Source organism: Pogona vitticeps, chromosome 1, assembly GCF_051106095.1.
Source record: "Pogona vitticeps strain Pit_001003342236 chromosome 1, PviZW2.1, whole genome shotgun sequence".
Classification (NCBI taxonomy): Eukaryota; Metazoa; Chordata; class Lepidosauria; order Squamata; family Agamidae; genus Pogona; species Pogona vitticeps.
Window position 1 is genome coordinate 185,793,609 of NC_135783.1, and position 25,317 is coordinate 185,818,925.

At 46.3% G+C, this 25,317-nt stretch overlaps 1 protein-coding gene and 1 long non-coding RNA gene across 8 annotated transcripts in view; one reads left to right on the forward strand and one right to left on the reverse strand.

Annotated features, from left to right (window-relative positions):
• The window catches only part of BOLL (boule RNA binding protein), a 94,302-nt gene that overhangs the window by 1,780 nt on the left and 67,205 nt on the right, over window positions 1–25,317 (forward strand). For 2 of the 7 annotated variants that reach the window (XR_012080917.2, XR_012080918.2), the window contains exons 1-4: window positions 132–397; window positions 2,167–2,214; window positions 3,341–3,484; window positions 5,392–5,483. Coding sequence is in view for 5 of the 7 variants with exons in the window: in XM_072979234.2 (XP_072835335.2) it covers window positions 380–397; window positions 2,167–2,214; window positions 3,341–3,484; window positions 5,392–5,483 (302 nt within the window). In the remaining 2 variants the exon portion in view is untranslated. Of the gene's footprint in view, window positions 1–131; window positions 398–2,166; window positions 2,215–2,734; window positions 2,837–3,340; window positions 3,485–5,042; window positions 5,211–5,391; window positions 5,484–25,317 lie in introns of those variants that run through there. The other 5 variants (XM_072979234.2, XM_072979246.2, XM_072979251.2 and 2 more) reach the window with 5 other exon arrangements.
• Window positions 1,180–7,228, reverse strand: LOC140701913 (uncharacterized). The gene is made up of 2 exons (XR_012080926.2): window positions 6,931–7,228; window positions 1,180–5,269 (listed from the first exon to the last, which is right to left on the reverse strand). It is a non-coding gene; the product is annotated as an uncharacterized LOC140701913 (long non-coding RNA).

Sequence of the window (25,317 nt, forward strand, 5' to 3'; positions counted from 1 at the left end):
TGATCAAATTAATATTCAGAATTTTTGTTCTTTGTTGTCGATGCGTGTATAGATGACAATCGGTGAAAATACACTCGTTTTCTATGTAATTCAGAATGATGGACAGAAGTGGCGGGAGGCCGCCCACCTCATTTTCAAAGTTCTGTCCGAAACTGAAACTCCCTTTTCGCTAAGCAGCGGCCGCTCCACGTGGAAGGAACGTGAGTTTGTCGCGCCCGTCCACCCCTTTTTTTTTCCCCCGGCTTGGGCCCTTTCGGGAACGAGGGCGCGTCGACGGCGTGAGGAGAAGCCTGGCGTGTGCGAAACGTGCGGGCCAGACCCTCAAGGACTGCGGGTTTATCTTGGTGTTTTTTTTTAATGTGTTTCCGCAGAGAGAAACATGGAGGCCGACTCCTCGGTGCGTAGTACGAGACCCCACCGGGCCGCTGGCATTGGGGGAGGGGGGTTGGAGCTCCCTGAGGAGAAAGAAGGCAGAGGCGGACTCGAGGCCTGAGGGAAGAGGCGGGTGGGTGAGTGGGGTGGGGGAAAGGGGGAGAGTTTCGGTGGGGAGAAAGCAAGACGGCTGGGTTCCCACGGGTCGTGTTCATTGTTCCCGTCGGTGAGGGAAGGAGAGGAGGTCGTGAGGGAGCCTCCTCGACGCCTCTTTCCCGCCAAAACCGCTCAAGAGACCAGTAACGCTCTCGGCGGCGGCGGTGGTGAGGCGGCCATCCGACCCTGGTCGCTTCTTCCCAACCGACTCTGGCGCGCTTCGCTCCTTCCCCGCAAGGAGGAGGAGGAGGAGTGCCTATAATAATCATCATCGTCTTCATAACGGACTCGTTTCTTTCTTTCTTGAACGGCCCTTCCTGGTTGGCTTGGGGGGGGCGCTGAGGGATGGAGGGGGAGGAAATAAAGATCCCATGCAGCTAATTGTCAAGCCGGGAGGAAATCCTGGCGAGCGCTTCTGTCTTCATTGTTTTTCCGTCTCTTTTTTGTTTCCCATTCTCCCCACCCCCACTTTTTTTTGTCTCCACCCGTTTTGTAATGTTTGGAGCCCAACAAAACACCTTTTGGGGGTACGTCGTTCAGCCTTGGACATAAGGCACTCACAAGACACAATCTGAACATCTCTGAAAGGAGCAGTATATATTGGTCAAATGAAGGACTGCCATTGGCACCTTTAAGACTAAACAGGGGTGGTTTTTTTTTCAGGACTTCCAATTTATTTTTCTGCAACGCACTGATATGACTCCTGGCCCTGATTGCCTATATTGAGCTGTTGTACCCATCCATCATATTGTTCTATCTAAACAGTCCCACCGTCTGTTCGTCTGTTGAACAGAATCAGTAAATGACACTCACACCATATGAAAGTCATTTGAGACTACTTAATCTTTGACTTCTTACATCCACTGTTTTGAGAGAACCAAGTCTAAAACATATAGATTATTGCAATGGGCTCTACATGGGGCTGCCTTTGAAGACGGTCCAGCGACTGCAACTGGTCCAGAATCGAGCGGCGCGGCTGGTGAGTGGTGTGGCCGCCAGGGAACACATCAAGCCGATTCTGTATAAGTTACATTGGCTACCAGTTGCTGCCCGGGCCCAATTCAAAGTGCTTGTTTTGACATATAAAGCCCTAAACGGCTTGGGCCCTGGATACCTGAAGGACCGCCTCCTTCCATATGAGCCTACCCAGCAGTTAAGATCTAACCAGGGGGCCCTTTTGAAAGAGCCGTCCCTTAAGGAGATAAGAGGGAGGGCTTGTAGAGAAAGGGCCTTTTCGGCAGCTGCCCCCAGACTATGGAATGCCCTCCTGACTGAGATTCGTCTGGCGCCGACGCTGATGACATTTCGGCACCAGGTCAAAACCTTCCTGTTCCAAATGGCTTTTAACTGAAATAATATCAGCTGTAGGTCTGATGGCAAATTTTAGAATATATATTTTAATTGCATTTTAATTATTTTGCCCTTTTATTTTGCCTTTTTATTGTATTTTAAATGCTGTAAGCCGCCCAGAGACCTTCGGGTAGTGTGGGTGGCATATAAGTTTAAATAAATAAATAAATAAATAAATAAATAAATAAATAAATAAATAAATAAATAAAAATATTTGTATCAGCTGTTGAAAGTTAGATTTTTTGCATCTTTCCATTAACCAGCTATTTCTTTTCACACCTCTACCAGTGGGAATATAATGAAGTAGCTTTGCCTTGTCCCCAGCAAAGAAATCTGGTAATGCAAAGTATAAATGGAGATAAGTTGTTTTATTAGCAACATGTTCAATTACATTGTATATGAGAGCCTAGAATTTAGCTATCTATATCTGGGCAAGAAATAGCTATGGGAGAAAGATTGCAAATTGTATCCTTGATGAGTGGTATAATGATAATTGTGCCTTTGTCTTTGCTAGATTATAATTGGATTTTAATGTATATTGTGTATACAATTTTGTCTACTATTAAAAAAATAGTGTTCCATTTAGATGGATTATAAATATATTAGTAAAATATTTCCTGAATGTGGGTGGATTTTTAAAACTAGAGAGTTAAGATGTTTGAAATTGGCTTTATCATTATAGTGAGAAGTTACTGAGTAGGTTCTAGATTTAGACAAATGCAACTGGATTGGCAGGAGTGGATTTCCTTGCGCTCTTCTTATAGCTCCTACAGCCTTCTAAAAATGCTACACTGACAGGGTAGCCTGCTGAAAGGAAGTGAAGTGGGATGGAAGAATTTTGAAGCTCTGACTTTCACAGGTTGATCCCTGTGCCTGATGGTAGCTGTGTCTTGGAGCCATATTGGCTGAAATCAGTCAGTTGCAACTGGAGTAGACCCACTGAATCAGCAAGGATTTGGTGAGTCAGCTCCTCCATAAGTGCCAATGATTTGAATGGGCTTACTTTAGTTACAACTTACTGTGCTAAGGTAAGTTGCAACTAGAGTAGATCCATTTGAATCAGTGAAATTTGGGGAGGAATTGACTTGCCATATCTCTTCTGATTCAGATGGGGGCTTACTCTAGTGTGATTTACTGTGTTAAGCAACATGATTTCAGTGACTACGGAAGAACAATCAGTTAGAAAGCAGATTCTGTTAAAAACTGGAATTAACTCTAAAAAAATACATTCAGGCTGGGACTGACAGTCTTTGATACAGCTTATCTAGACCCTTACAATGAGCGTGAAATACGTATATTATATATTTATAACATGTTTTTTATATCTGACATATATATATATATTCAGAATAATGTAGATAAACTACTATTTGACCTTTTCATGTTTCATATCATTTTTGAGAACCCAAAAATCAATCTGTGTTGAAAATGTATCTTAACAGGACTATCTTCTCTTAAACAGCAAACGTCAAGTCAGATGCACGCAGATTCTTTGTCTCCATCTCCTAATGCTGTGTCGCCAGTGCCTTTAAATAACCCCACAAGTGCTCCAAGATTTGGAACAGTCATTCCTAATCGTATCTTTGTTGGAGGAATTGATTTTAAGGTACTTTTTTTCCTAAGCTTGGTAGCTGAATAATTAAGTTTGAAAAATCTCAGCTATTGTAATCCTGTTATTTTAATCTTGTTGTGCATATTTAATAATTTTATAAGAGATGATTGTTTATAAAATAGGGGGTTTGTACAGTAGTTATCTCCTGCCAGAAAAACAGGAGCCATCAGCAGGGGGTATTTTCCGCTACATCTCCAAATTTACTTTGGAGAGTGGGAAACGATGAAGATCAGATTTGCAAGGGGGGAAAAGAGGAATAGGAATTCTGCTGTACAAATATGTGTCTGTTTGCACGGTATTAGACTTATGTCTAATTGTGTATAGTTCCCAGAAGGAGGGATAGTATAATTAATTATAAAAGAATAAGTAAATATGGTATATCTGGAATTAATGTACCATGGTATTTAACTGAGAAGAAAAAGACCAAGGATATAAGGATGAGTCAATAGACTGTACCTAGTGAAATTATTTATAAGCCTAAGATGAGCCAGGAATCGTTAAAATGATTCTTAGTTTCTTTTCTAGGTATAGCATGGTACTAATATGATTTATATTCCCATCTGTGTATTTTGTGGCATGCTGTCTGTAGACCATGCTGGCTTTGTAATAGTAGTAGTTATAGTATGCAGTCTTATTTTTGAATATATGTACAGCTTTTCCAGATATGAATCTAAAGCAGTTCACAACAAACATATTTCTATCAAAATAGTGTAGGTGACAAGGAAACCGGCTGTTAACCCTCCTGTCATCAGCTATATTTGTGGGTCTGTCAAAGAAATTTCAGGTTCAGAAGCTGAAAGCATGTGATGCACTTGTTACATAGTCCCCCTCTCTCTGCCTAAATATGAAGAGCAGAACTTCCAATTTGGCCATAGCAGACCGTGATTCTGTGTGATGCTTTAATATCCAGCTTGGTATTGAGTATTTGCCAGACAGAATGGTTGATCCTAGGAGTTACATGAGCTGTATGGAGAAAACAGATTAGATTGTGCATGCCAGATGAGAACATTTTCATGGTAACTTTTAAAACAACTCTATGACTTCAGTCCATATACTGTACTGCGTCAGTCTCACTCAAGGACATGGCAGATTACTTGTCACTAGTAGGGGCATCCCTGTAGTGCTGATGGACTATGCTTGACATTGCAGGACTTCTTTTCACTTTAGCTACCTTCACAGTAAGTGTGCTTTGTTCTGTGACTGGCCTTCAGGCTCTAAGCACATTATTTTCATAAATGTGACACCTCAGACATGAAGGACTTTCATTAGTCACCTCTCTTGAAACCTTATGTAGTTTTGCTCTAGTGATGGGATGTCTGTAATGTAGATGCTATTTTTGCCCTTAATGGTTCGTGCTTGTCGGTACAACTATGAGAGATTCCAACTTATGTGTAGAAACCTGCTATGAAATTACTAAAAATGAGCTAAGAATGATAACTGAATATTTAATAATACAGCTATGATTCATTTGGTGAAAAGTTTTCAGAGAAGTTACAGTACATAAGACAGTACCATAATTTCTGAAATAAAACTTAATGATTTTAATCCAGATATGATGTTCATTCCAGAGAAGGATTTCTGCTCACTAATTTTAGAGGAAGGATCACCGTTTTTGCCATTTCCGCCTTCCTCTTTAGTCCTTGAAATTCTGCTCCAGATGTATAAAGGGCTCTCCAGTGGGGTTGAGCAGGGGAGAGGCTGCAGAGGAATGGCAGGGGAGGTAATTGATGGAAGCTGCCTCTGCTCTTATAAGATATATCTGTTAGATCAGAATATATTCTGTGAATGGAAAAAATGTGAACGTTTTTAAGTGAAGGAAAATTTGCATTAACATTTTATATTTAAATATATTTACTACCATGATATAATTATGTAATAATTGTCCTTCTTTATTTTGCTAGACTAATGAGAATGATCTACGAAAGTTTTTTTCCCAGTATGGCTGTGTAAAAGAAGTAAAAATAGTAAATGACAGAGCTGGAGTATCAAAGGGGTTAGTAAAATAAAGCATGTGACGAGTGGAATGCATAATAGTTACTGGAATATGTATGGAAGATTTTTGTGGATAAATAATTTTAGTCACTTGAAGTAATAATCCTATAAATGCATATGTCTTAGTAGCAGACATGTTTCATTGTCTGAACTTCTGTTGCTTTGTGTAGTAAATTGTATGGGAGAAGGCCTGTAGGATTTGATGACCACCCCGATTCAGTGGGCCTGTTGTGCTCTAAACAACAGGATGTCAGGCACTGAATGCAGATTTAATCTGTTTCCCTGAAAATAAGACCTAACCTGAAAATAAGCCCTAATATAATCCCTACCCCAAAAATAAGACCCAGTTAAGTGAAACCCCTCCTTCCACCATTGTGCAGCAACCAGAAGAAGATGACATGACTGTATTTGAATAAATGTAGATTCTTGTACATGAAAAAAATAAAACATCCCCTGAAAATAAGCCCTAATGCGTTTTGGAGCAAAAATTAATATAAGACCCTGTCTTATTTTCGGGGAAACATGGTGCTTCTGACTAGGAACATCTTGCTGAGTAGATATCTACTGGATTACATTTACTTAGTTATCAGCAGTCTTTTGCTGGAGAAATTTTAAGATACACATGTAAAATGTAATTTTAACTTACTTAGTTGGTCCGTTAAATATTCCATGTACTGTATTTTGAACTCTTACGTAATTTCTTTTTGAACATCTTCTATTACCCCTTTGAAAATGAATTCTTAATTTCTCACACCTTACAGCCCTACCAGTACATTTTAATGCTTACTGGTTTTTTAATTGTTTGTTTGCTTAATTTATACCTACTCTTTCCCCAGCAGATGGACGAACGGCAGCTTACAACACATTTAACATTAAAACTATGTATGAAAACAAAAACATATAATATTAAAAAATTATACATCTTAATCATTAAAAATAATAAACCCATTTAAAATAGTTAAAAACATGTATGAAAGATAAAATATTGAAGTCCTTGTTGTTGTTGTTGTTGTTGTTGTTTAGTCGTTAAGTTGTGTCCGACTATTCATGACCCCATGAATCAGAGCACGCCAGGGCCTCCTGTCTTCCACTGCCTCCCAGAGTTTGGTCAAATTCATGTTGGTAGTTTCGATGACATTGTCCAGCCATCTTGTCCTCTGTCATCCCCTTCTCCTCTTGCTTTCACACTTTCCCAACATCAGGGTCTTTTCCAGGGAGTCTTGTCTTCTCATGAGATGGCCAAAGTATTGGAGCCTCAGCTTCAGGATCTATCCTTCCAGTGAGCACTCAGGGTTGATTTTCTTCAAAATGGATAAGCTTGTTCTCTTTGCAATCCAGGGAGACTCTCAAGAGTCCTCCACCACCACAATTCAAAAGCATCAATTATTTTACGGTCAGCCTTCTTTATGGTTTAGCTCTCCCGTACATCACTACAGGAAAAACCATACCTTTGACTATGCGGACCTTTGTCGGCACGGTGATGTCTCTGCTTTTTAAGATGCTGTCTAGGTTTGTCATCGCTTTTCCTCCCAAGAAGCAGGCATCTTTTAATTTCATGGCTGCTATCACCCTCTGCAATTATGGAGCCCAAGAAAGTAAAATCTCTCACTGCCTCCATATCTTCCCCTTCTATTTGCCAGGAGGTGATAGGACCAGTGGCCATGATCTTAGTTTTTTGAATGTTGAGTTTCAGGCCATTTTTGTCTGGAAAAAAACCTCTTTCACCCTCATTAAGAGGTTCTTTAATTCCCCCTTACGTTCTGCCATCAGAGTCGTATCATCTGCATATCTGAGTTTGTTGATATTTCTTCCCTCTATTTTCCGCCTTGGGATTCCTCCAGTCCGGCCTTTCGCATGATGTATTCTGCATATAAGTTAAATAAGCAGGGAGACAATATATTTTGATTGCTACAAAGCCCATGGTCTTGCTTAATACTGTTGTTTGAACTGTCGGGGGGGGGGGCTGGCTAGAAGAACAGGTGGTTCTGCCCCCATCTCTGCACCACCCATTCAGTCTGTACCTTAACATCTGCCTATCTTTGTGGGAAGATCTTTAAGCAAGGATGTAGAGAGATGTCTTTTTCTCGCTCCCTCACAGTTCAGCACTATGTCGCTTGGTGGCAAGCAGATAGTACTTAGTGTGGTACTCCATGTGCTCTTCTGGCTGGCAGGCAGGCAAGCAAGCAAGGACGTAGGCAAGAATAGCAGGCAAGCAAGAGAGCTGTTTTGTGTTTATGGTGTTATGGTGAGCAGAGGTGGCAGCAGTAACTCCATGAGAACACTTTTGATGGTGGAGAGCTGCTGTTCAGGTATGTGTGCACAGTGAGTGTTACTCTTCTAGCCAACTTTTGTCTGAACTAGAGGATTAATCCGGGGGAACTTTTGTGGTTTCCTTCAGGATGACTCTGAAGCCATAAAGCCAACAGGTGTTGGATGGGGAATCAAATGGCAAAGCAGTCTTCCAATTTATATTCTAAATGTGTGTGAGAGAAGGAGGACAATTGCAGACTGTAGAAAGGCCAGCTCAGTCTCAATATCTTTGGCCTGGGGCCCCTGCCTCCTTACAAACTGAGTATCCTGTACAGTGGTGCCTCGCATAGTGATTGCTTCATATTGCGATTGCTTTTGCAATTGCTTTCCGATGTTACCTATGGGGGAATTTTGCTTTGCGATGATCGATTCCCTGCTTGGGGAACCGATCATGGCAAAGCAATGCTTTTTAAACAGCTGATCGGTGCAGCAAGCAAGGCTTTTTAAACAGCTGATCAGCGTCGCACTACCCCCCTCAGAGATCCTGCATAAATAGGGGACAGCAGGAGGGAGAGCGGGGGTGCTCCGGATTGGCACCTCAGGAGGAGGGAGGGAAGGAGGGGCGAAGGGCTTGGCCCCGATCCCCGCGCGCACCCCTGGGGCGCCGAGCCAGAGAGCAGTCGCAGCGGGAGGCGCTGCAAAGGAGGAGGCTCCTGCCGGGGACCGGGATCAGGGCAGCCCTGTTTGCGCCCCGCCAGGGAGACCAGGCGTCCAGGGTTAGCTGGCTGGCGAGCGGCAGGTGGATGGTGCGCCCCTTCCCGGCCCGGGCGGCTGCCTGCCTCCGAGCCCGCCGCTCGCTGCCCAAGGAGGCCGGGTGTCTCCCGGGCTGGTTGGATGGCGCGCCCCCTTCCCGCCCCGGGCGGCTGCCTGCCTCTGAGCCCTCCTCCCACTGCTCGCCGCCCAAGGAGGCCAGGTGTCTCCCGGGCTGGCTGGCGAGCGGCGGGTGGATGGCGCGCCCCTTCCCGCCCCAGGTGGCTGCCTGCCTCTGAGCCCTTCTCCCACTGCTCGCCACCCAAGGAGGCCAGGTGTCTCCCGGGCTGGCTGGCGAGCGGCGGGTGGATGGCGCGCCCCTTCCCGCCCTGGGCGGGTGACTGCCTCCGAGCCCGCCGCTCACCGTCCAAGGAGGCTGGGTGTCTCCCTGGCTGGGTGGCTGGCTGGGGAGCGGCAGGTGGGTGGCGCACTCCTTCCCGCCCCGGGCGGCTGCCTCTGAGCCCTTGCTCGCCCCACTCCTCACCTAGGGGGAGACAGGAGAGGATGCAGAGGCTAAATAGGGTTATTTTAACTTGTAGTGTGGTTTCCTTATATGCAGAATCCCCTTCATTTATTGCTGCCTTGTCATGGAGAAGGGGCTTGAGTAACTCAGAGAAGCTATGGGCTATGCCATGCAGGAACACCCAAGATGGACAGGACATAGTGGAGAGTTCTAACTAAACGCAATCCACCTGGAGTAGGAAATGGCAATGACACTCCAGTATCTTTGCCAAGAACGCCCCATGATCAGAAACAAAAGGCTAAAAGATATGACGCTGGAAGATGGGCCCCTCAGGTCGAAAGGCGTCCAACATGCTACTGAGGAAGAGCGGAGGACAAGGACAGGTAGCTCCAGAGCTAATGAAATGGTTGGGCCAAAGCCGAAAGGACGCTCAGCTGTGGACCTGCCCGGAAGTGGAAGGAAACTCTAATGCTGCAAAGAAAAATACTGCATAGGAACCTGGAATGTAAGATCTATGAACCTCGGGAAGCTGGAGGTGGTCAAACAGGAGATGGCAAGAATAAACATTGACATCCTGGGCATCAGTGAACTAAAATGGACAGGAATGGGCGAATTCAGCTCAGATGATTATCATATCTACTATTGTAGGCAAGAAGCCCGTAGAAGGAATGGAGTAGCCTTCATAGTCAACAAAATAGTGGGAAAATCTGTAATGGGATACAATCTCAAAAATGATAGAATGATATCAATACGAATCCAAGGCAGACCTTTCAACATCACAATAATGCAAGTTTATGCACCAACCACCATTGCTGAGGAGACTGAAACTGAACAATTTTATGAAGATTTACAACACCTTCTAGAACTGACACCAAAGAAAGATGTTCTTCTCATTCTAGGGGACTGGAATGCTAAAGTAGGGAGCCAAGAGATAAAAGGAACAACAGGGAAGTTTGGCCTTGGAGTTCAGAATGAAGCAGGGCAAAGGCTAATAGAGTTTTGTCAAGATAACAAGCTGGTCATCACAAACACACTTTTCCAACAACACAAGAGGCGACTCTATACATGGAAATCACCAGATGGGCAATATCGAAATCAGATTGCTTATATTCTCTGCAGCCAAAGATGGAGAAGCTCTATACAGTCAGCAAAAACAAGACCTGGAGCTGACTGCGGCTCTGATCATCAGCTTCTCATAGCAAAATTCAAGCTTAAACTGAGGAGAGTAGGAAAAACCACTGGGCTACTCAGGTATAATCTTAACCAAATCCCTTATGAATACACAGTGGAAGTAAAGAACAGATTTAAGGAACTCAATTTGGTGGACAGAGTGCCTGAAGAACTTTGGATAGAGGCCCATAACATTGTACAGGAGGCAGCATCAAAAACCATTCCAAAGAAAAGGAAATGCAAGAAAGCAAAGTGGCTGTCCAACGAGGCCTTAGAAATAGCAGAGAAGAGAAGGGAAACAAAATGCAAGGGAGTTAGGGAAAGTTACAGAAAATTGAATGCTGACTTCCAAAGAATAGCAAGGAGAGACAAGAGGGCCTTCTTAAATGAACAGTGCAAAGAAATAGAGGAAAATAACAGAAATGGAAAAACCAGAGATCTGTTCAGGAAAATTGGAGATATTAGAGGAACATTTTGTGCAAAGATGGACATGATAAAGGACAAAAATGTGAGGGACCTAAGAGAAGTAGAAGACATCAAGAAGAGGTGGCAGGAATACACAGAGGAGTTATAGCAGAAAGATTTGGATATCCCAGACAACCCAGATAATGTGGTTGCTGACTTTGAGCAAGACATTCTGGAGAGTGAAGTCAAGTGGGCCTTAGAAAGCATGGCTAACAACAAGGCCAGTGGCAGTGATGGCATCCCAGTTGAACTATTTAAAATCTTAAAAGATGATGCTGTTAAGGTGCTACATTCAATATGCCAGCAAGTTTGGAAAACTCAACAGTGGTCAGAGGACTGGAAAAGATCTGTCTGCATACCAATCCCAAAGAAGGGCAGTGCCAAAGAAAGCTCCAACTACTGTACAATTGAACTTATTTCACATGCTAACAAGGTTATGCTCAAAATCCTCCAAGGTAGGCTTCAGCAGAATGTGGATTGAGAACTCCCAGAAGTACAAGCTGGATTCCAAAGGGGCAGAGGAACTAGAGACCAAATTGCTAACATGAGCTGGATTATGGAGAAAGCCAGAGAGTTCCAGAAAAACATCTATTTCTGCTTCATTGACTATGCAAAAGCCTTTGACTATGTGGACCACAGCAAACTCTAGCAAGTCCTTAAAGAAAGTGGAGTGCCTGACCACCTTATCTATCTCCTGAGAAACCTATACGTGGGACAGGAAGCAACAGTTAGAACTGGATATGGAACAACTGATTGGTTCAAAACCGGGAAAGGAGTACGACAAGGCTGTATATTGTCCCCCGGCTTATTTAACTTGTATGAATACATCATGCGAAAGGCCGGACTGGAGGAATCCCAAACCGAAATTAAGATTGCTGGAAGAAATATCAACAACCTCAGATATGCAGATGATACCACTCTGATGGCAGAAAGTGAGGAGGAATTAAAGAACCTCGTAATGAGGGAGAAAGAGGAGAGTGCAAAAACCGGTCTGGAGCTGAACATAAAAAAAAAACCCCTAAGATCATGGCCACTGGTCCCATCACTTCCTGGCAAATATGAGGGCAAGATACAGAGGCAGTGATAGATTGTAATTTCTCAGGCTCCATGATCACTTGAGATGGTGACAGCAATCACGAAATTAAAAGACGCCTGCTTCTTGGGAGGAAAGCGATGACAAACATTGACAGCATCTTAAAAAGCAGAGACATCACCTTGCTGAGAAAAGTCTGCATAGTCAAAACGGTGGTTTTTCCAGTAGTGATGTATGGAAGTGAGAGCTGGACCATTAAAAAGGCTGACCGCCGAAGAATTGATGCTTTTGAGTTGTGGTGCTGAAGGAGACTCTTAAGAGTCCCCTGGACTGCAAGGAGAACAAACCTGTCCATTCTGAAGGAAATCAACCCTGAGTGCTCACTGGAAGGACAGATCCTGAAGCTGAGACTCCAATACTTTGGCCATCTCATGAGAAGAGAAAACTCCCTGGAAAAGACCCTGATGTTGGGAAAGTGTGAAGGCAAGAGGAGAAAGGGACGACAGAGGACGAGATGGTTGGACAGTGTCACCAAAGCGACCAACATGAATTTGACCAAACTCTGGGAGGCAGTGGAAGACAGGAGGGCATGGCATGCTCTGGTCCATGGGGTCACGAGGAGTCGGACACGACTAAACGACAAGGTGGTTTCCTGTCTGAAAATCACTAGATCCTTGCATGTGGATGCAAGGATTGCCTCAAATAGCATGCTGGACTTCAGGCTGTTTAACCTGATCCAACTGGACAGCGTATTTGCACCCTTACTTTCTCTTATGTTTCTTCACTGTGTTCTTCTTGCTCTTTTTTGCTGTTGCTCTACCTTTGGGTAGAGTGGGCGGCATATAAGTTGAATAAATAAAATAAATAATTTGTTCTTCAACGTGGTTCTCCATGAATCCACACTAGTGGGTTCAGACAGCGCCTGCGCTGGCCTCTCGGAATTTTCTAGAACTGCAAGAGAAAAGTAACAGTGTTTTAGGCTACCCTATACCGCGCATGTCTAGCCCGCCAACGGCTCAGTTCCATTTTTCCGCCAGTGAAGTTGGGACCTCTCGTTTAGAGCTTCGACCTTCTTAGTTCATTTTTCTTGCGAACTAGTTTTTTCTTCTATCTTACTTGGCTACCCTGACCTCGGAACGGTTCTTGACCAAGTCTATTGCCTCTGGTGATTCTACGGTGGACTGTGAGTGATCCCTGACCTAATTGATTGAGGCGGCCTCCCGCTGGGGCCTAATAGCCCTTAACGGGCTTCCCGCTGAGGCGCCACGCGCCTACCGGATTTCTTCAATTATCCCTCATTGGACTTCCTTGCTTGTTCCTTTCGACTCGGCTCCCCTCTTAGTCGGTTGAAACCCCTACTACGGTCAAGTTTCCTCGTTCCTCTTGGTCTATGCCTCCTAAAGAAAAGCCATCTCCCAGGAGAGGACCTTTTCGCCTATGCACCGCGTGTTCCAGGAAACTTCCCTTCCAGGACGGGCATTCCCTTTGTTTGTACTGCCTGGGAGAATCGCACGCGGTGTCCCACTGCAGGCATTGCAAACAGTTTACCAAGGTCACTCTCAAGGCACGCCAGCAACGCCTGAAGTACTTCTTGTGGAAACAAACCTTGTCCGCTTCCCAGCCTTCCCAAATGGAAGTGGCACCCTCTACCTCCTCCGTGCGCTCGGAAGTCAAAGTCGTCTCGGCGCCGGAGTCGTCTAAAGGAAAGGGACCCAAGCAATCTTCGAAGGACAAGTCTAAGAAGAGAAAGGCTCCATCTGTTCTTACCTCCGCATCGGTCTCGCTGTTTTCATCGGCCGAGCCTTCGGTTCCATCGGTGTTGGAGCATCTGAAAAAGAAAAAGGCATCGACAAAGTCAACATCGAGGGCTAAAGAGCTTACCCTCGTTGTTCCATCTTTCTCGACATCACTTCCCTCACCAATACTTGAAGATTCCTCTCGGGACCGAGAGTCGGCGTCGGACTTGGCTCCCTCGTTACCTCTCCGTCAAGAGCCACCATCCGTTGTCGAAAAATCACCGACAACGAGCCACTTGGAGAAGATAGTGGCTGATTTGCCGGGTGTCCCTCGTAGCCCCATCTTAACCGGGCTAGGGACGGGATCCCGGTCTTCCACACCGGGATCCCCAGGCTCCAAGTCTCCGTCCACACCGGTGAGACCTGTTCAGCCTGTTGAGGCCCCCTCTCCTCGGCTTCCAGCATCCGAGTTAGAGGAGGAGCCTGCGCCTAAGAAGCCCCGACACCACCGCAAACGTAAACGCGGTTCTGGTGCTGATAGGCGCAAGAAACACAGACATCGGGACTATTCTTCCTCCGACTCCGATGACAGCAGAGATAGGAAGAGGTCTCGTCGTCAACGTCGTAGGGCGGGACTATTCTACTGAATCCTCCTCCTCGACATCGCGCGATCGACGTCGGCATCGGAAGAGGTCTCGATATACCTCCTCTTCCTCATCCTCGACATCGCCACCCAGGAAAGGTCGACACCGCAAACGTCCGGTCGCTGGCGAGGATATCCCCTCGGCACCGACTAAGCCGACTGATCCTCCGAGTCGGCCCAAACCATCTCTTCCTCCGGTGCATCCGGCACCTGAACCTGTACCTCAGGCACCTCGACCCCGTAAACCTTCTAAGAATAAGGATACCAGCTCTCATCCTAGCATCCTCCAATCATCAGACGAGGATAGCCAAGACCTTCGCACCTCTTCAGAGCAAGAGGATGAAGACACTTCTGAGGCTTCTCTGGACTTGCCACCTCCAGGAGAACCCCTCGGTTCAGACGCAGCGGATATTCATCCCTCATCCCCATCTGAAGACTTTTAGTCTTACCCTCAGATGGTCTCGAGAATGGCCGCAGCGCTTAAGTTGGAGATAGAGAAATCTCCTTCACGTGCGGATGACCTGATTTTTGGGGACATCCATAAGGACAGGTCTCGTCCCGTCAGCCTTTCTTACGTGCCTGAGCTCATGGACCTTCTCAAGGAATACTGGGAGCATCCTGCTGATTCTCCCACTATGTCCAGACGTACTGAAAACATGTACCGCGTGCATGGGGATAACACCTCCTTCCTTTTGAAGCATCCAGCTCCCAATTCTTTGGTGGTGGAGTCTAGTGTTTCCAGGTTACCAGCTAAAGGTCATCCAACTCCAACCACTAAGGAGGGCAAGGACTTGGAAGTTTTAGGGAGATGGCTCTATTCTATGACTACCTTTGCACTCAGAGCTCTCAATTATTTAGTAGCTATGGGTGCATACCAAAAACAACTATGGGAAAGAGTCCTGCCAGCCCTACAGGTAGCCCCAGAGGACATCAGGCAGACTTGTCTCAACGCCCATGCTGAGGCCTTAACTGTTTCCAAGCATCAACACTTAGCTTCTCGTCATGTAGCTGATGCGAATGCGAGGAACTTAGCATCCATCATTACTTTGAGGAGGCACGCCTGGCTATGCTCAGCTAACATTGTTGAAGACATCAAGGCTAGAATCAAGAACTTGCCTTTTGATGCGTCAGGATTGTTTAATGGCTCTACTGATGAGAACCTTGAGAGTTTGCATAAGAGCAAAAAGACAGCAAAATCTTATGCAGTGCAGCAGCAACCTAGGACTCCCAAGTTTCAGTGGAGGCCTAGACCCCAGCAACAGACCTATCAGCAACCTGGGCCTTCAACTTACCGTTCGTTCCGCTCTCAAGCAGCCCCCTGTTCTTCTCAGGCTTCTTCGTCGGCTTCCAGCTTCAAGCCTCAGGCCTACAAGCGTCAGTCCTTTAAGCCTGGGGGAAAAAAGTCAAAACAATATCTTTGACTCTCATCAACTCATCCAGTCCATCAGTCCACGCACAAGACTTTCTTCTTACCTTCCAAACTGGAGAATGATTACCCAAGACACCTGGGTCTTGAGCATTATAAGCTCCGGCTACCGCCTGGAGTTTATAGAGTTGCCTCCTCTAGGCTGGATCAAGCCTACCTCGTTCGATCCCATCCTAGAGGACGAGATTCTTACCCTTCTGAAGAAACAGGCCATCCAGGTAGTTCCTCAACGAGACATCCTGAACGGGTTTTACTCCCGGTATTTCACTGTTCCAAAGAAGGACGGCGGTCTGCGCCCCATACTGGATCTCAGGGACCTAAATTCTTACCTCAGGCCTCGTCGCTTCAGGATGGTCACTTTAGAGGCAATCCTTCACCTGTTGAAGAAAGGAGACTGGTTTGTGGTGGTGGACCTCAAGGATGCCTACTTTCACGTTACGATACACCAGAAATAAAGTACCTTTGTCTCATATTCAGGGACACAATATACCAGTTTGTGGCTCTCCCTTTCGGTCTCTCCTCGGCGCCGAGGACCTTTACCAAATGTATGGCCCCAGTGGCAGCTTACCTGAGGTTGCAAGGCATCCAAATTTAGCCGTACATCGACGATTGGCTCATCGTTTCCAGCACCAAAGCCAGGGCATACCGGGACACTCGTTATGTCCTCAACACTCTTCAAGCCCTGGGCCTATCCATCAATTGCGAGAAGTCTCATCTAGAGCCCTCCCAAACGATGGATTACATAGGAGCACGTCTCGATGCGGTACAAGCTCGCATGTTTCTTCCTCTAGAACGCATCCACAAGATCAGGAAGGCAGTTCACAAGTTCAAGCCACGACGGACAGTATCTGCCAGGCTAGCTCAACATCTACTTGGCCTCATGGCATCGACAACAGCCACCTTGTCTCATGCGCGGTTGAAGATGCGCTCCCTGCGAATTTGGCTCCTCACCCTGTTCGATCCAGAGAGAGACAGCCAAAGAAAGCGTCTCAGGGTCACACCAGAACTAGCAAGTCAACTACAGTGGTGGACATTCCTCCCCCATCTTTTGGTCGGCAGGCCTTTCAGGCCCATTCAACTTACCAGACAAGTCACAACAGATGCGAGCCCGTTGGGTTGGGGAGCCCACTGCGAGGGTCATCAGATCAATGCCCTCTGGTCTCCAGAAGAATCGACGCTGCACATCAACCATTTGGAGATGTTGGCGGTCATAAAAGCCCTCAGGGCTTTTCTCCCCCTGGTGAAGGGCAGAGCCATACAACTAGTCACGGACAACACCACCACGATGTTCTACGTGAACAAGCAGGAAGGCACAAGATCAAAGTCCCTTCTGTTCCTCACCGTTCAGCTTTGGGAGTGGTGCTACCAGCAGCACATCTTTCCGGTAGCCATCCACATTGCAACAACAGACAATCAGCTGGCGGACGACTTGAGTCGCTGCTCATCTCAGACCCACGAGTGGGAACTAGATCAGCAGGTGTTCCTCAAACTTTGTCGGATGTGGGGTCAACCTCTGGTAGACGTGTTTGCGACGTACAGCAACAAGAAGTGCCTGCATTACGCTTCCCGGGCCGGGAGAGGAAAGGACTCCCTCGGGGATGCTTTTATGATCCCCTGGGACGTGGGACTAGTCTACCTATTCCCTCCACTACCTCTTCTCCAGAGAACTATTATCAGAGCCTTGCGGATGAAGGCAGAGGCAGTCCTAATCGCACCTTGGTGGCCACGTCGACCGTGGTTCTCCACACTATTTTAGAGTGCCGTGGACAACATGACATTACCATTGCATCCACATCTTCTCACTCTGGACGACGGGAGGATTCTGAATCCAGACCTGGAAACCCTCCACTTGACAGCGTGGAGGATTTCCCATCACTAGTTGAAGTCATTGATAAAGCTCGTAAACCAGCAACAAAGCTGCTTTATCAATATAAATGGAGAAATTTTCTGAAGTTTGCTAGGGAACACAACCTACAGTCGTCCCCAGTGTCTTTGTCTACTCTCCTACTTTACCTCAGACATCTTTTTGATTTTGGATTGTCCAAGTCTACTCTGAAGGTTTACACAGCAGCTATTGTGGCTTTTCAACCTCAGGGTTCTGAGTCATCCCGCTGGTTTTCGCACCCAACGCTTAAAGCCTTCCTCAAGGGTTTAAGCAACATGAGACCACCGTTGAAGAAGCCAGTGCCACAATGGTCTTTGCAGACTGTCTTACACAGCCTCACCAGACCTCCCTTTGAGCCTATGACCTCCTGTGACCTTAAGTTCCTGTCATTCAAGACCTTGTTCCTAGTAGCCCTTACTTCGGCTAGGAGGGCTAGTGAACTCGCAGCTTTGTGTGCAGATTCTCCCTATCTTCAGTTCTACAAGGATAAAGTTGTTTTGCATCCTGATGTTTCCTTTCTTCCTAAGGTGGTCTCTGAGTTCCACGTTAACCAGCCTTTGATTTTACCAACGTTGTTTCCTGAAGCAGTGACAGATGTTGAGCGCATGCTTCATTCTTTGGACGTTCGAAGGGCACTTGCCTATTATGTTTCAAGGACTAAGGATTTTCGGAAGTCTCCTAAGCTGTTTCTTTGCTTCTATGGTCAGCAAAAGGGTTTGGCTGCTTCGTCATCCTCTCTCTCCAGATGGTTGGTCTCCACTATTTCTTTGGCCTATGAACTACAACACAGACCTATTCCTGAGGGCCTTAAAGCCCATTCAACTAGGGCTGTGGCCACTTCTACAGCTTTACTAAGAGGAGTCGATATTCAAGAAATTTGCAGATCGGCTACCTGGTCTAATGTGTCCACTTTTGTCACGCATTATAAGTTGGACCTTCGGGCCAAGAATGAGACCAAGTTTGGAAGGGCTGTCCTTACGTCGTTGCTACAATGACGGCCCACCATCCAGTAAGTTTGCTTGCTAGTCACCCACTAGTGTGGATTCATGGAGAACCACGTTGAAGAAGGACAGGTTACTTACCTGTAAACATGGTTCTTCAAGTGGATTCTCCATGAATACACACATCCCGCCCGGCCTCCCCACATGTCCGTCATTGGAATCGAGTCCCAACTCTTCTTTGTGGCGGGCATATGGAACTGAGCCGTTGGCGGGCTAGACATGCGCGGTATAGGGTAGCCTAAAACATTGTTACTTTTCTCTTGCAGCTCTAGAAAATTCCGAGAGGCCAGCGCAGGCGCTGTCTGAACCCACTAGTGTGTATTCATGGAGAATCCACTTGAAGAACCATGTTTACAGGTAAGTAACCTGTCCTTTTTGGCTTCTGCGGCAGTCTTCAAAATGTGTGCTGCTCATGCAGGGAAATAAACCCCTCAGATGGCCTGAAAAGTTTTTGATTTTCCTTGGTTAGGTCTGTCTCATGTAGCCGTGTGCTGTCTTGTATGTTGAGAAACGTCAGTCTCTGAAACAAAGAGTCCAAGTAAAAATCATACATCTGGCGAAAGTCTTTTCAATTAATAGACATCGCTGCTCAAACAGACTGATTGACACTGTTGCTGCTTCCATTTGCAAATCTTGGCCAAAGAAAAGTCTTAATGGCAGTGTTGGATTCGGCTTCTTCAAACCAATCTACTCTTGAACCAACCGCCACATTGAAATCCATTGAAAACCAGTTCAATGCGTTCCAATAGGTGAAATACCTCAGCGTCCAGCGAAGATCCTCCACAGGGCAGCCATTTTCTGGTGCCCGTAATGCGAGGAATCTGTCCTAAAGCACAGCGGGGAGCCATTTTGAACAGCGGGCGGTCATTTTGAAACCCAACGATCAGCTGTTTTGGATCGTCCTTAAGCGAAAAATCGGTTCCCAAAATCGGTTCGTAAAACGGAAAAAACCCATTGAATCATCGTTTAGCGATCACAATAGCGATCGCAAAAAACTAATCGTCAAGCGAGGCACCACTGTATTTTCCATTGTTGATCCTTTCTGTTCTACCATATCAGTTCCAAATTCTTTAGTGATTGATTATTTTGTACCAGTAAAGCTTAAGTCAGCCCCTCAATAGTTTGTCCCTCAAGAATAATATAGTAAATTGCACTAGAGTAGACCCATTGAATCAGTGGTGATTTGGTAAGATTTTCAGTAATTCAAATGGACCTGTTATAATTGTGACTTGCTTTAGTATAATAAGTCACAGAGTAAGCCCATTTGAATCCATTGAATTTACGGAGGAAACCCCATTGATTCAGTGGGCCTACTCTAGTGTGGTTTGGTGTAACCAGAACAGTTTTCCATGTTTCTTTTATGGTTTTATATCTTGCTGTGGAAAACACAAGTTGGCTTCAAGGTTACTTACTAATGTTACAAATTTGAAATTTAGGGATGGGAATTTCAGAATTCAAGGATTCCCAGTTACATAATTTGGTGGAAACCCCACAGGCAAATTATGGTACCAGGAGGTATAGCAGTTTCTCTCATGTCTGTGCTTTTCCCATGCCTCTGCTTTGAACTACGGTATATGAAAAGTGTCCCACTGTGCTGTGGAAGTTGTGAGTATTCCTTGTGATTTGCAGAAGTCCACGAAGAAATAAATTCCAGAGGAGACCACTTCTGTACACCCAATTGGAAGGCAGCCTCTTCAGAACTCATTTCCAACAACATCTTCAAACTAATATAGATTTTGGTCAGCAAGAATATTGCTCAACCTTCTTGCTCAATAACTTCTTTCTTATTTTGTATTGCATTCTTTTCCTTGGAACAGATTAATAGTACAAGTTCAAGTTTGTGGTGTAACCTAAGGTCAATAAGGATGGGATTTTCAGAATTTAGTCTTGCAAAGAGAGTCTCTGAGAGATGTTTCAGGGAGCTCTTAATGGTGGATGTCAACTTGATGGGTTGAGAGCTCATTGCTGGGATCATTCAGCTCAGGGTCTATGGCCCTATTAAGAATCCTAATGTTGCACTGTATCTCTGGAGTTGGAAGCTATAGCCTTAGCCCAGTGTCATTTTTGCTCTGTTCTTCTCAACAACTATATTTTGGTGAGAATACATGGCATCGTGCCCAAGGTATTCATAAACAAAAAAAATGTGTTCATAATATATTCTTCAAGGCTTTCACGGCCAGGATCCAATGGTTGTTGTAGGTTTTTCAGGCTATTTGGCCGTTCCGACTCCTATCCTCTGAAGATGCTGGCCACAGAGACTGGCAAAACGTTAAGAAGAACAACCTTCAGAACACAGCCAAACAGCCCGAAAAACCTACAACAACCATTGTTCGTAATCCTTTTCCCATTACCAAGAGGCAATGGTATTCTTAATGGTTAGAAGTCTAGCATGTCAGTGGAGATCTCGGTTCAGAAGTAGATGTCCTGAATAGGAAGACTCAGTCTCAAAAGTGAATCTTAAATCTATTGATGTTTAGATTCAAAACAGATTCAGCTTGATGCAGTTGGATCTCAGCCTTGGTTTTCCAGAATCTTGCAGATAGCAATAGATTCCTTCAAACCACATTACATCTGAGCATCTCATTTATCATCCAGTTCTTCAACGTGGTTCTCTATGAATCCACACTGGTGGGTTTAACAGCGCCTGCACTGGTCCTCTCGGAATTTTCTAGAGCTGTTGAGAAAAAGATACAAAGTTTAGGTTGCCCTGTAGTGCGCACGCTCTTCCCGCCAGACCCTCAGTTCCATTTTTCCGCGCACGGAGTTGGAACCTCTCGAACATTTAGAGCTCTGTTATTTCTCTTACTGCTTATTTCAGCTTGACTTTGGCTTCGTTTTCGCTATCGGATCGTTCCGTTGCCCAGACCGTGGACTGCCTGACCTTTCTATTGCCTCTGGCCCTTCGAACAAGGACTTAATCCTTTAATTGCGGCCTATTTGCCGCCTGCTGAGGCGCCACGCGCCGGTGGGAAATCTTCAGTCAGCAGCTTTCCCTGCCTGTTTTCACTTCTCCTTGGCTTATGTCAGCTAAAAAGGGACCCTTTTGCCATTGCTCTTCGTGCTCAGGAAAGTTACCTTTCCAGGATCACCATTCTTTGTACCTTTTCTGTCTTGGAGAGACCCATTCTTCGGCAAATTGTAAACACTGCAAGGAATTTACAAAAGCAACCCTCAAGTCTCGTCAGCAGCGTTTGAAATATCATCTGTGGAACCAGACTTTGTCGGCATCCCAACCTTCCGACATGGAGTCTGTCCAATCCACATCTACGGTGCGGTCGGCGGTGACTGTTGTGTCTTCAAACCCCCCCAACTAGCTAAGGAAGTTTCTAAAAAATCGTCGAAGGGCAAGACTAAGAAGCAAGCCATCGGCAAGAAGGCTTCCTCCGACGGTTCGGCCCTGTCCACCTCGGCACCGGCGCCGAAGGAAAAGGCGGTTTCTCAGAAGCCTAAAAAGAAGGCTAAAGAGATCACCCTAGTGGTGCTGCCGATCTCCGCCTCTTTACCGTCCCCCTTATTGGAGGACTCCTCTCGGGACTGGGACTCCATTTCCGACGCCGGTGCCTCTATTCCACCTTGACAAGAACCCTTGGTGGATATTGGGCGATCGCCCACGGCTAGTCAGCTTGACCGAGTCATTGCTGACTCAGCTAATGCTCCATCTAGCCCACTTCTCACTGGGCGAGCAACGTGATCCCCGTCGTTGACGTCGGGATCGGCTCCTTCCAGGTCTCCTCCCCCTCGAGGCCGACCTGTAGCGCCGCATGGGGACCCGGTCCCTCGGCGCCCATCGCCGGATTCGGCGGACAACGAGCCTCCCGCCAAAAAGCGTCATCACCGACATAAGCCTAGGCGAGGGCACAGACGTCGACGAGACTCCTCCTATACCGATTATGATTCAAGTCGCGGCCGCAAGAGAACTCGCCGCCGACACCGTCGTAGAGACTACTCGACAGAGTCATCTTCGACGTCGAGGGATAGGTATAGACGGAAGAGGTCCAAATACTTCTACTTGTCTTCTCCTTCTCATTCCTCCCATAGGAGTCCTCCATCTACGAGACCTCTCGACGTCAATGCAAATAAAGCTTCGACATCGAGCGCAGCACTTGACCTTTCTAAACATTCTTCACAGCCTCCTGTTGTTACAGGTTTGGCTCAGCCATTACCTCAGGCACCTCAGCGTCCTTTCCTAGCCACTGAGGAAACTCAACCTGCCCTCCAGGAGTCTTCTGATGAAGAGGATAATGACGACTCCGATGCCTCCCTGGACACCCCCACTCCTGGGGAACCATAGCCGCCAGAAGCTGCAAATTTGAAGCCTTCATCACCTACAGAGGATTTTTCCTCATACACTCAGATTGCTCGCATGGCACAAGCCCTCAAACTGGCTGTAGAGCAATCTCCCCAAAGGGAAGAAAACCTCATATTTGGGGATATTGAAGCTGAGAGAGCACATCCAGTCAGTCTCTCTGTTATTCCGGAACTCTTGGACCTGATAAAGGAATTCTGGGAGCACCCAGCTAATCCAACCACTATTTCCAAGAGGACTGAAAATCTCTACCGGATACATGGCAAGGATACATCTTTTCTAGTGATGCATCCTGCATCTAATTCCCTTATAGTTGAGTCCAGTTCATCCAAGACTCCTTCTAAGGGCCATCCTACACCAACTAATAAGGAAGGAAGGAAATTGGAAATTCTGGCATGCCGGCTCTATTCCATGACCACCTTCACTCTAAGGGCAGTCAATTATCTGGTGGCTATGGGAGCTTATCAGAAGCAACTTTGGTCCAGAGTTCTACCTGCACTGGAAGCAGCTCCGGATGACATGAGACAGCTTTGCTTGAATACTCATGCGGAGGCATTGACTGTCTCCAAGTACCAATGTCTTGCTGCTCGCCATGTGGCAGAGGCCACTTCAAAGAATTTTGCTTCCATCATTACATTAAGGCGGCATGCTTGGCTCCGCTCTCCCAATATTGTTGAAGACATTAAGTCCAGGGTATAAATCTTACCTTTTGACGTCTCGGGCCTTTTCAACCAGAGTACCGATGAAAACTTGGAAAATTTGCACAAGAGTAAGAAGACAGCGAAATCATACTCTGTCCAACCTCCACCCAAGCCACCAAAGTTTCAATGGCGCTCAAGATACGCCACCCAAACTTACCAACAACCTTCTACCAATACTTACCGGCCTTATGGTGGTCAGCCTCCTCAGCGTCCTCCTCAGGCTGCACCCTCATCTTCTTTCAAGCACCAATCTTCCAGTAAAAAGCCATCTTTCAAAGGTCCTGGAAAGAAACAAAGACAATACCTTTGACTTCCTGACCACATTACCGACCACCACCCAAACCACCCGCCTTTCTCCTTACCTTCACAATTGGACACTCATAACTCAGGATACCTGGGTCCTCAGCACTGTAAACTCCGGCTACCGCCTGGAGTTTATAAAGTCGCCTCCTCTAGGACAGGTTTCCCCTACATCGTACGACCCTGTCCTAGAGGAAGAGATTTTCACTCTACTCCAGAAAGGAGCCATTCAAGCAGTCTCATCTGAGGACATCCTGAACGGTTTCTACTCCCGGTACTTCTTGGTCCCCAAGAAGGATGGGGGTTTGAGGCCTATTCTGGATTTAAGAAACCTCAACAAGTTTCTCAGGGTACGCAAGTTCAAAATGGTGACCTTGGAGTCCATTGTTCATCTTCTCAGACAAGGGACTGGTTTGTGGTAGTGGATCTGAAGGACGCATATTTCCATATTACCATACACAGGAACCACAGGAAATATCTGCGTCTGTTCTTCAACAACATCGTTTATCAATTTGTGGCCCTACCATTCGGCCTTTCCACAGCACCGAGGACTTTCACCAAGTGTATGGCTCCTGTGGCAGCTTACCTTCGTCTTCAAGGGATCCAGGTATACCCTTACATAGACGATTGGTTGATTGTCTCCAGATCGGAACACCAGGCTCTGCAGGACACTCATTGCGTTCTTCGCACATTAAAGGCACTGGGCCTGACCATAAATTACGAGAAGTCCATGCTGCGTCCTTCTCAAGTTGTGGACTACATTGGAGCAAGGATAGATTCACTCCAAGCCCGAATGTTCATGCCTCCGGAACGCATTCAGAAAATACACAAAGCCATAAGAAAGTTCAAACCCAGCACAAGGGTGAAGGCCAAGCTTGCACAACATCTGTTGGGCCTCATGGCCTCCACAACGTCGACTCTGTCACACGCCCGACTCAAGATGCGTTCTCTCCAGGTTTGGATGTTGTCACTTTTCAATCCACTCCGCGACAACCAGAACAAACGGCTAACAGTGACACCAGAACTGGCCCAACAGCTCCAGTGGTGGACCTATCGACCTCACCTATTGATGGGATGCCCTTTTTGCCCAATTCAACTGACCACACAAGTTACAACAGATGCCAGTCCCCTTGAGTGGGGAGCACACTGCGAAGGTCACCAGATCCATGCACTGTGGTCCTCACAGGAGGAGCGGCTACACATAAACCACCTAGAACTGTTAGCCATCATAAAAGCCCTGAGGTCTTTCCTACCCCTGGTACAAGGCAGGGCAGTTTAGCTAGTCACAGACAATACCACGGCCATGTTCTATGTGAACAAGCAAGGAGGAACGAGGTCCAAGTCCCTCCTGCTTCTCGCAATACATCTCTGGGAATGGTGTTACCAGAAACACATTTACTCAGTGGCCATTCACATAGCAACCGAAGACAATCTGGTAGCAGACGAACTAAGTCGTCGTTCCTCTCAGAACCACGAGTAGGAATTGGACTTCGAGATATTCCAGGCGATATGCAACAGGTGGGAAACACCGAGCATTGACCTGTTTGCAACTGTGAACAACAAGAAATGTCTGGCCTATGCATCTCGGGCAGGAAGAGGTCAAGGGTCGTCTGGAGATGCATTAATGATCCCGTGGAACATGGGCC